This window comes from Anomaloglossus baeobatrachus, chromosome 5 (assembly GCF_048569485.1).
Source record: "Anomaloglossus baeobatrachus isolate aAnoBae1 chromosome 5, aAnoBae1.hap1, whole genome shotgun sequence".
In the NCBI taxonomy this organism is placed as follows: Eukaryota; Metazoa; Chordata; class Amphibia; order Anura; family Aromobatidae; genus Anomaloglossus; species Anomaloglossus baeobatrachus.
The window spans coordinates 240183311-240194814 of NC_134357.1; the positions used below are offsets into that span (position 1 = coordinate 240183311).

The window sequence follows — 11504 nt, forward strand, 5'->3', positions numbered from 1 at the left end:
CCCTGTGATTGCAATTACAAGGTTTCAATGGAGTTACAGTGGGTGCTCCCTTCCTCTCACATCCATCTTGAGGAAGCAGTAAGTGTTGAGGCTGAGTTAGTCAGGACTGGTGACACTGAACCTGGCTGTTTGAAAGGGAATCTGTCAGTAGGATCAACCCTCCTAAACCGTCTATTTGGCAATACAGGTCATAGAAAGTTGAATAAAATGATACCTTGCTATCTGTAATGTAATGTGTTATACCAGAGAAATTTTTCTTAATATGTAAATGAGCTGTTAAGATCTATGGGATGGACACAGATCTCATTTTAAATGAAAGGGGGAGTTACCAGTGTGAGACATGTAATGACTGACAGTCTACTTTCATAATCACACACAGATCTGCAGTGAGATCAGAACTAACAGCATAAGAAAACTAAAGTGACATAGAGCTATGTTTGTCTGCAGTTGGTATACAGAGATCTACTAGGGTCTTTTTTTTTTCTTGTCATATATAGGATTACACAGTCGTGAAGAAGACATCTGATAAGTATATGATCCCTTGCAACCATCCCCATATATCAGAAGGATGGAGAATGATCCAGAGCTCTCAGAATGAACAGAAAGTCCTAGAACTAACCCAGAAGATTATAGCGGTACTAACTGGGGAGGTGAGCACTGCTAGAGTATATAGTAACACCAATGACTGACTCTAAATGGTGACTGTACAATTGTGTATGCCCACTTTCTCTGAGTATGTCAAAATGTGATATGTCCTTTTTCTGTTTAGGTAGAAGTAGATGAAAGCAGAGACTTCTACAATGAAGTCATGGAAAACAAGACTCTCGCATCACTGGGTAAGAAGATCTTTTCTGTGTATTTTAGGTGAACCTCAAAACTGCTCTCATTAAAATTGTCATAACACGTATTCACTCACTGTGTGTGGGTGTCCTATAGATGGATGCAGTAAAAGAAAGCCACCAGAGAGCTGTCCAAGTCCTTCTTACTCACAAGATTGCTTAGTGGAAAACAACAATGTGCTGAAGCATCAGGTAGACTGAATCTAGACTTCTATACATCTTATATGGATTAATGCAAGAATGCTTTACACTAAACTTCTCAATGGCGTATGATTTATTCCACATGTAGAATCGGGGTGAAGATCTGACCAATATTAAAGTTGAAGTTATAGCAGCAGAAGAAGAGATGTGTGTGAGGAATGGCCATCAGTGTAAGGAGGAAGAAAGTCCTGTAGACATTTGCCGAGGTGAGAAATAACCTCCCGATACAGAAATGAGACCATGTCACTGAAAGCAAATACTGTGCTTTCTTTTACTTCATTGCTAGCCACAGTAGACTTTCTAATGCTTTCCCATGTGCTGATGTGTTTTGCCCATTCTGCATGCTGTGAGTGTGGAGTTTCTCTGCAGGTAAACACTTAAAAAGGTTGGCCGCTACTTTTCAAGTTCCTCCCATGTGAACTAACTGTCATAGATGAGCATTTAACCAAATACAGTGCTTTCCCAAAACGTTCTATAACCTGAGCTATGTTCCTGGTCACATGATCTCTAGCTGAGACGCCTCTGACTTCCTGTGATGTCGCGTCAATTGTTCCCTGGATGTGGAAACTGGCGGCTGGGTGTGTCTTCATTCAGCAGGACTACCCAGTGCATGCTGCTGCAGGCACAGCTCTTCCTGAAGACACAGCTTTCCATATATATTTCCACACACACCGCGCTATAACACATGTACACACATCCTGTATTGTACCTGTGTGTGTCTCTCTCCCCCCTCCTCTCTCCTTCTGCATCTAAACCACTGCAACATTCTCCTAAACATTTGTAATGAGTGCAGTGAGGTATATATTAGTCAGGATAGGTATTAGAGATATCCACCCTGCCCTGATTTCTGCCTTCAGGGCAGCTTGTAATAAAAATGTGGAAACCGTACATAAGCTTTTTGCTAGGTTTGATGTATAATATACAGTGCCTTGAAAATGTGTTCATACCCCGCGACCTTATCCACATTCTCTCACATTACACCAACAAACCTAAATGTATTTTATTGGGATTTTATATGCTATACCAACACAAAGTATGAAGTATTTGTGAAGTGTAAAGAAAATGATACATGGTTTACTAAAAATTTTAAAAAAGTAAATCTGAAAATTTTGACATGCATTGATCAGTACTCTGATACTCCTAAATTAACTCCTGAGTGGCTGATTGTCTCCAGAACTCACCTAATTAGTACATTGCATCCATCTGTATGTAATGTATTCCCAGTATAATTACAACTATTTTATGAAGGCCTCAGAGGTTTGGAGAACATTATGGATCAAATAGCATTATGAAAACCAAGGTACACACCATAAAGGTCAGGGATAAAATTGTGGAGAAGAGTAAAAAATAGCTGAAGCTCTGAACATGTCACGGAGCACTGTTCAATCCATCATCCTAAAATGGAAGGTGGATGGCACAACTGCAAACCTACCAAGACATGGCCGTCCACATAAACTGACATCCCAAGCAAGGAGAGCACTAAGTAGAGGAGCAGCCAAGATACCCATGGTCACTCTGGAGGAGCTACAGAGATCCACAGATCAGGTGAGAGAATCTGTCCACAAGGCAACTATTAGTCGTATACGCCACAAATCTGGCCATAATGGAAAAGTGACAAGTTGAAAGCAAGCCGTAAGAAGTGTTGTTTGCAGTTTGCAAAAAGCCATGTAGAGGACACAGCTAGCATATGGGAGAATGATCTCATTTGACCCGAGCACTAACTAAAACTTTTTGGACTAAATGCAAAACGCTATATGTGGCATTAAACTAACACTGCACATCACCCTGAAAACAAAATCCCCAACATAAAACATGGTGGTGGCATTATCATGCTGTAGGGAAGATGGTCAGAGCTCATGGACTAAATACAGGGCAATCCTGATGGAAAACCTCTTATATGCTGCGAGACTTAAAGCTGTGGCATAGGTTACCTTCCAGCAGGACAACGACCCTAAACATACTGCCAGAGCTACAAATGTATGGTTTAGATCAAAGCATATTCATGTGTGTGAATGGCCCAGTCACTGTCCAGACCTAAACCTCATTGAGAATTTGTGGCAAGACTTGAGAATTACTGTTCACAGGCGCTCTATAACTAATCTCATTGAACTAAAGCTATTCTGCAAGGAAGAATCGGCAAAATTTTCTACATGTACAAAGCTGTTAGAGACATACCCCAAAAGACTTGCAGCAATAATTGCAGTGAAAGGTGGTCCTACAACAGTATTGGCTCAGGGGTGATGAATACAAATGTACAATACAATTTTCAAATTTATACATTTGGAATATTTAGAAAACCGTGTTTTGTTTCCTTTACACTTCACAAACACTTGCACACTAGTGTTGGTATATCACATAAAATCCCATTAAAACATTTAGGTTTGTCGGTGTAACGTGAGAGAATGTGGAAATGTTCACTGGGTATGAATACTTTTTCAAGGCACTGTACTTTTTTGAAAGCCAATAGAGTACAAAATATGTTCTTTTTTTATGCAGATACCCAATACAAGAGCTCAAAGAGTCATCATTTTTTAATGCCAAGCTCTAAAATAGAAGATAGAAAAATGATACAAGATTTTCAAAAGGATCAACCTTTTAGCCAAGATTTATTCCAAGGACTTCCTACATCAAATATACTTCCTGAACTCTTGGATCATGAAAACCCTCCTGACACATCACATATTTTTGCACCAAGTACTGATAATAGAGGATATAAAATCTTTCAGTGCTTTGAATGTGGGAAATCTTTTGCTAAGAAATCCGTACTTGTAGAACATCAGAGAATTCACACAGGGGAGAAACCATTTTCATGTTCAGAATGTGGAAAATGCTTTACCCAGAGATCAAATCTTGCCCAGCATCAGAGAATTCACAGAGGGGAGAATCCGTTTATGTGTTTGCAATGTGGGAAATGTTTTTCTAAAAACTCAAATCTTCACAGACACCAGAGGATTCACAGAGGTGAGAAGCCATTTGCATGTTCTGACTGTGGAAAATGTTTTACAAGTAAAAGTCAGCTTGAGGTACATAACAGAATTCACACAGGAGAGAAGCCATTTAAATGTATGGATTGTGGAAAATGTTTTATCCAGAAGTCAGATCTGGTTAGACATCAGAAGGTTCATTCAGATTCAAGAATCACCTTGATACCTCAATTTGGAGTCTTTGAAGGAGTTTCTATTGGTCTCCCACAGCCCCGAATTATAGCTACTTAGAGTTCACAATGATGAGTGGCTTGTTGAATGGAACCATATGTCCTTTCAAAAGGATGAAGCAAAAATTGTCCCCTTGAATTACACAATCCACAGTATGCGACAATCTATGAATTTTCTGTGACCTTTAAACCCTAACGGACCTATAAGAGAACTAGATGTGTGTACTTCACAACTATCCCAGTTACTGATCTGTAATTGAACATTTGAGCTATATTTATGATACTTTCTATAATATAAGTATTTTTGCCCTTTTATCTACAAGAGCTTTCATTTAAACCATTTTCCATATACAGTTAGGTCCAGGAATATTTGGACAGTGACACAAGTTTTGTTATTTTAGCTGTTTACAAAAACATGTTCAGAAATACAATTATATATATAATATGGGCTGAAAGTGCACACTCCCAGCTGCAATATGAGAGTTTACACATCCAAATCGGAGAAAGGGTTTAGGAATCATAGCTCTGTAATGCATAGCCTCCTCTTTTTCAAGGGACCAAAAGTAATTGGACAAGGGACTCTAAGGGCTGCAATTAACTCTGAAGGCGTCTCCCTCGTTAACCTGTAATCAATGAAGTAGTTAAAAGGTCTGGGGTTGATTACAGGTGTGTGGTTTTGCATTTGGAAGCTGTTGCTGTGACCAGACAACATGCGGTCTAAGGAACTCTCAATTGAGGTGAAGCAGAACATCCTGAGGCTGAAAAAAAAGAAAAAATCCATCAGAGAGATAGCAGACATGCTTGGAGTAGCAAAATCAACAGTCGGGTACATTCTGAGAAAAAAGGAATTGACTGGTGAGCTTGGGAACTCAAAAAGGCCTGGGCGTCCACGGATGACAACAGTGGTGGATGATCGCCGCATACTTTCTTTGGTGAAGAAGAACCCGTTCACAACATCAACTGAAGTCCAGAACACTCTCAGTGAAGTAGGTGTATCTTTCCCTAAGTCAACAGTAAAGAGAAGACTCCATGAAAGTAAATACAAAGGGTTCACATCTAGATGCAAACCATTCATCAATTCCAAAAATAGACAGGCCAGAGTTAAATTTGCTGAAAAACACCTCATGAAGCCAGCTCAGTTCTGGAAAAGTATTCTATGGACAGATGAGACAAAGATCAACCTGTACCAGAATGATGGGAAGAAAAAAGTTTGGAGAAGAAAGGGAAGGCACATGATCCAAGGCACACCACATCCTCTGTAAAACATGGTGGATGCAACGTGATGGCATGGGCATGCATGGCTTTCAATGGCACTGGGTCACTTGTGTTTATTGATGACATAACAGCAGACAAGAGTAGCCGGATGAATTCTGAAGTGTACAGGGATATACTTTCAGCCCAGATTCAGCCAAATGCCGCAAAGTTGATCGGACGGCGCTTCATAGTACAGATGGACAATGACCCCAAGCATACAACCAAAGCTACCCAGGAGTTCATGAGTGCAAAAAAGTGGAACATTCTGCAATGGCCAAGTCAATCACCAGATCTTAACCCAATTGAGCATGCATTTCACTTGCTCAAATCCAGACTTAAGACGGAAAGACCCACAAACAAGCAAGACCTGAAGGCTGCGGCTGTAAAGGCCTGGCAAAGCATTAAGAAGGAGGAAACCCAGCGTTTGGTGATGTCCATGGGTTCCAGACTTAAGGCAGTGATTGCCTCCAAAGGATTCGCAACAAAATATTGAAAATAAAAATATTTTGTTTGGGTTTGGTTTATTTGTCCAATTACTTTTGACCTCCTAAAATGTGGAGTGTTTGTAAAGAAATGTGCACAATTCCTACAATTTCTATCAGATATTTTTGTTCAAACCTTCAAATTAAACGTTACAATCTGCACTTGAATTCTGTTGTAGAGATTTCATTTCAAATCCAATGTGGTGGCATGCAGAGCCCAACTCGCGAAAATTGTGTCACTGTCCAAATATTTCTGGACCTAACTGTATGATCTTCATGATCTACATTAGGTTCTCATCAACGGCTTGCTTTAGAATGTTAAATTATTGGTACACTGACCCCTATGATATGAAATATCCATCCTCCGGTCCATTAAAACGGGCCTAACAATGCGAAAAGAACATTACCCAAAAGATTCTTTGGAAATATGTCTTTTTCTATCTGCATGGTTTATGATTTATTGGCAATATAGGACTTGTCTTGTGATTACGACAGACAATATGCCCTACCACAGCATACTGATGTTATAGAAGTTTGAAACACTCCTTTGTGTACTAAAATAATATTTCTATGGTGTAATATTTCTCTTTGTAGAGAGTGACATGCCAGGGTAAGGAGACTTATAAGCCATGCAATGCTCCTCTGGGAAATTAAATATGCAAAGAGAAGAGGACTTGAGCTGTAGTGTCAACTATTGGAAGTAGCAATCCTAAAAGTCAGTAGTAATCCTTTAACGAGCCTTGCCTTATGATTTAGGATAAAAACGAAACCAGAACCTCAATTTGCAGACATGGTGTTTTGGGGTCTTGCCCCTTGTCAGTACAAATCATGAGATCTGATTTGGCTGAATGAGAGGCCTGGGATCTAAGGGATAACATTTCTGCTTGTGGAGTGTGACATGCCTGGCATGCCAGTGTAAGGAAGCTTATACGGCTGCTTTCACACCTCCGGTTTCTGCAATGCGGCAGACTCCGGCACTTTGCAGGAAAATCGCAACCGTTTTTTTTTTTGCTGCCGGTTGCGTTTTTTCTGCATAGACTTTAATTAGTGCCGCAAGGCCTTGCGTTCCATCCGGTTTTTGCAGCATGCGGCAGATTTAGCCGATGCGGCGGCCGGATGGAACGTTGCCTAGCACGTTTTTTCGTGCGGCAAAAAACGCATCCGGCCGCCGCATGCGGTTTTTGCCACTGCGCATGCTCAGTAGCATGCCGCAAGCGGCAAAAACCGGACGGGCCGCATGGGAAAAACTTATGCAAAGGATGCGGTGTTTTCACCGCATCCGTTGCATAGCTTGCACAGCCGCAGAGCTCAAGCCGGATGTGTGAAAGCAGCCTAAGCCAGTCATTTATCCTCTGGGAAATTAAATATAAAGCTACTCTGGCAGAACCAGTCTGTTTATGTAGTACATGGATGGCTACTTGGGAATATCTGGATGTGTCAAAGGCGCTTCTAGAGGGCAGTATTGTAAGGAACAAAAAAGGAGTGAGGAATTCAAGGGAAAAAAGGCACATATGACTATAAGATATTAATTAAAAACTCAATTTCTTTCAAACATCTAATAAAAATGGAAATGTATAAAAAGTAGCAGTGCATGAAAATGGCCAGTAGATGGCACCAGAACATCACAAATTGCTAGGACAACATGAAAGCTGGTTTAGTGACAGCGTTGGATCAGTAGCATATTAGGCCACTTTCACATTGCATTTTCACCTACGGTCGCCTGCATCTGTCTGAAACCCCCTCCCCCCTCGCACAAAACGTGTTTCGGACGCATACGCAGACGGGGCCATTGAGTCTAGTGGAGCAGACGGAGTCAGCGTGTGCTCTATCTTGCACCTTTTTCTGTTATATACGTTTTCTGCAGGCGGACATCCGAATGTAGTCTACTACGTATTGGTGTCCGCCTGCAGAAAGCGTATCTGCCCGAAAATGGTTTTATTAGATGTTTGAGTAAAATGATTGAGTTTTTAATTACTATCTTTTAGTCCTATGCACTGTTTTTCTTGTATTCAATGCATATTTTGTGCTGACTAGCTACACTTGTTTACAGTCTTGACCCTGATTCTGATCTCTTTTCTGCCCATACATTTGATAGTTATTGTTTTTACTTGCCTATCTTTTGGGATGTGTTCACATTATTTTATTTAATTGGGGCACCATGCCATTAGCTACATTTCTTAAAATGGGGTGAGGGTAGTGCTCACCTGTAGGGGTTATGAGAGGGCACAACACCGGTAGAAGTCTGATGTGCCGTAGCTGCAGTTCCATGGCTGGAGAAGAGCATCTTCCAGATAATTTCCGCTTTACCAAACCGCTATTGCAGTGTTAAAGCTCACAGAAAGGAGAAGATCCACAAAGGCAAGGCAAGGTTTTTTTTATTCACTGCAATGTGTTTTGGTGCCCGATTGGAGCCATTCTCAAGGTAAAAAAAACAAACAAATGTTATGTGGATGGCCATGCGTTAGAATAGGGGCCATGTAATATTGCTTTATCCTCATAGCCAGGCCCATAGCTGATTGCCTTTTCTTAAATAAACCCAGCACATCAATCACTTTTAGGATCTGCGGACCTCTTAAAGAGGACCTATCACAAAGTCAAAAGTGGGTGCATTGTCTATAAACTACCCTCCATTATTATCCTGTGAACCACTCCCCCTTGGTAAAGAACATAAAAATTAACACCAAATGAAAACCCAGTTGACCCTACATCACTGAGCCCGGCCCCAGTCTTCCTGAGTGACTGGGCTGTGTGCGCAGTTTCGTCACAGCCCATTATCGCTCCTGCTTGCAGCACTCTGCAGCGGAGAGTGTGCGCTATATACTGGGCTGTGATGAGGAATGAAACTCCGCCCACAGCCCAGTCACTCATGGACTGGGGCCAGGCTCGGTGATGTGAGGTCAATTGGAAGTTGACGTGACATCACCGGATCTCCGAGGTCACGAAGCCTGGGGGGAGGGTCACTTCATGGAGATGAGTGGACGCAATACCGCCACTCAGACGCAGAATTGGATGAACAAGGTATTCAGAAAAAGCCTTCCCTATCAGCTTTACAGGAATGTGTCCACTATTGCAGAGTAGTGAACCACCCCTTTAACCAGGACACATCTGTTTGTGAAGCCAATTGGATTTATTCTGGTACTACTGATCAGTCAACCTTTGTTTGATCTCTTTGCATCCTTTATTTTTCTGAAAGGACATCATAATATGGTTTAAATCATAGCTGGTTCTAGCATTTGTAGAATTCTGTTCTCACACAAGATGTATCTTTTCTATTATGTGCACTGTATATTAGAAATGGTTTATCAATTATTTGTCAGTTTATGATGTATCTAAGTAAATAAGGATATGTCAATCAATTTTACACATCCTTATTAAAGTTTAACACTAAAACAGAAAAATGCACTTCTTTGTGTAGAAATTGGAATCTAATATTTTTTAGAATAGCCCTTTGATTCCTTTTTCCATTATATGGCCAGGGTCAATGAATACATTGCTTAGAAGCTTGTTTCCTCAGCCTAGATTCTTGGGGGCAGAGCGAATCTTACTATTGTGCATGTAAGTGAATATTAATCCATGCACAAGAAGCAGATTCTTCTTACCAGCACTGAAAACATAAAGTGGACCTTCCCCATCCAATCGCCTCATTACATTACTTAAAGGTAGCATTGAGCTGGACATTAGCAATTTTGAGCTGGACAACAGATTTTGCACTATTTACCGTAGATGCTGAAATAGCAATTCTGAACAAGACAACAGATTTTGCACTATTTACCGTAGATGCTGAAATAGTAATTTTGAGCTGGGAACAGATTTTGCACTATTTTGATACTGAAATAGCAATTTTGAGCTATACAAATAAATAAGGAGAAGAAAACAAGTGTAAAAAGAATAAAGAATGGCTCTATGAAGAAGACGACGGCACTCACGGTGGGAATCTGCAGCTTTATTCTCTGTAAAGGTACAGATTACAGCATGTGGGGAGAGATGGGTGTGTGGCCACGCCGGACGACGGCCGTTTCGCGCTTCTAAAGAATGGCATAACTTGAATTAGATAAATCACAAGATTCAGCAAATAGATGGAATACTAGTGGAATTTCTCGGCTTCATATGGGTGTATTTTTTTGGTTTAACTGTTTGTGTGTGCAGATATTCATTAATTTATTTTACTTATATAGTTTAAATAATTGTCCCATTGGGGCTCACAATCTAAATTCCCTGTTTGTATGGCTTAACCCCTTCACGTCCATGGACGGATATATCCGTCATGGAGCGTGTCCCGTTAAGCCCCGCCCCCTGCTGCGGGCAGGCGGCGGTCAGCACACATATCAGCTGTTTTCAACAGCTGACATGTGTGCCTGCTAGCCGCGGGTGGAATCGCTTCCACCCGCGGCCAATAACCCCTTAAATCTTGCTGCCAAAGTCTGGCAGCAAGATCTAAATGCACGCGGCCATGTTTTTTACTTACCGCCGCCCCCACCGGAAGTCACGTGCGTGATCACGTGACTATCGGTGGTTGCCATCGTAGCACAGGGTCATGTGATGATGCCTGCAGCTATGATGTTTCACTTTCGTTTTCCCTCGGCACGGAACAGAGGGAAAAAGAAAGTGACTGTATCTGCTGTTTATAGCTGTGATCAGCTGATAGATAACAGCGATCGGATTGTTGATCGCTATAGCCCCCTAGGGGGACTAGTAAAATAAAAAAGTAAAAAAAAAGTTTTAAAAAATAAAAAAAAACAAAAAAGCTAAAAGTTCAAATCACCCCCCTTTCCCCCATTGAAAATTAAAGGGTTAAAAAATAAATAAATATACACATATTTGGTATCGCCGCGTTCAGAAATGCCCGATCTATCAAAATATAAAATCAATTAATCTGATTGGTAAACGGCGTAGTGGAAAAAAATTCCAAACGCCAAAATTACGTTTTTTGATCACCGCAAGTTTTACGCAAAATGCAATAACAGGCGATCAAAACGTAGCATCTGCGCAAAAATGGTACCATTAGAAACGACAGCTCGAGACGCAAAAAATAAGCCGTCACTGAGCCATAGATCCCAAAAAATAAGAACGCTACGTGTTTCGGAAAATGGCGCAAAACGTGCGCCACTTTTATTGGACAAACTTGTGATTTTTTTTTAACCCCTTAGATACAAGTAAACCTATACATGTTTGGTGTCTACAAACTCGCACCGACCTCAGGCATCATACCCATACATCAGTTTTACCATATAGTGAACACCGTGAATAAAACATCCCAAAAACTATTGTGCCATCACACTTTTTTTGCAATTTTTCCGCATTTGGAATTTTTTTGCTGTTTTCCAGTACACCATATGGTAAAACTTATGGTTTGATTTAAAAGTACAACTTGTCCCGCAAAAAACAAGCCCTCATATGGCAAGATTGACGGAAAAATAAAAAAGTTACGGCTCTCGGAAGAAGGGGAGCAAAAAACAAAAACGCAGAAACGGAAAGTGCCGCAGGGCTGAAGGGGTTAAAGTGAATATGTCAGCAGGTTTTTGCTAAGTAATCTAATAGCACCATAATGTTGGAGCAAAGTCTCTGATTACAGTG

At 40.8% G+C, this 11504-nt stretch overlaps 1 protein-coding gene across 1 annotated transcript in view; it reads left to right on the plus strand.

Annotated features, from left to right (window-relative positions):
• The window catches only part of LOC142311133 (uncharacterized), a 39073-nt gene extending 34308 nt beyond the window's left edge, over positions 1–4765 (plus strand). Inside the window, exons 3-7 of the mRNA XM_075349275.1 lie at positions 498–650; positions 770–836; positions 937–1031; positions 1129–1246; positions 3537–4765. Of these exons, the coding sequence (XP_075205390.1) occupies positions 498–650; positions 770–836; positions 937–1031; positions 1129–1246; positions 3537–4255 (1152 nt within the window). The 3' untranslated portion in view covers positions 4256–4765. The remainder of the gene's footprint in view (positions 1–497; positions 651–769; positions 837–936; positions 1032–1128; positions 1247–3536) is intronic.
• Positions 4766–11504: the final 6739 nt, after the last annotated feature.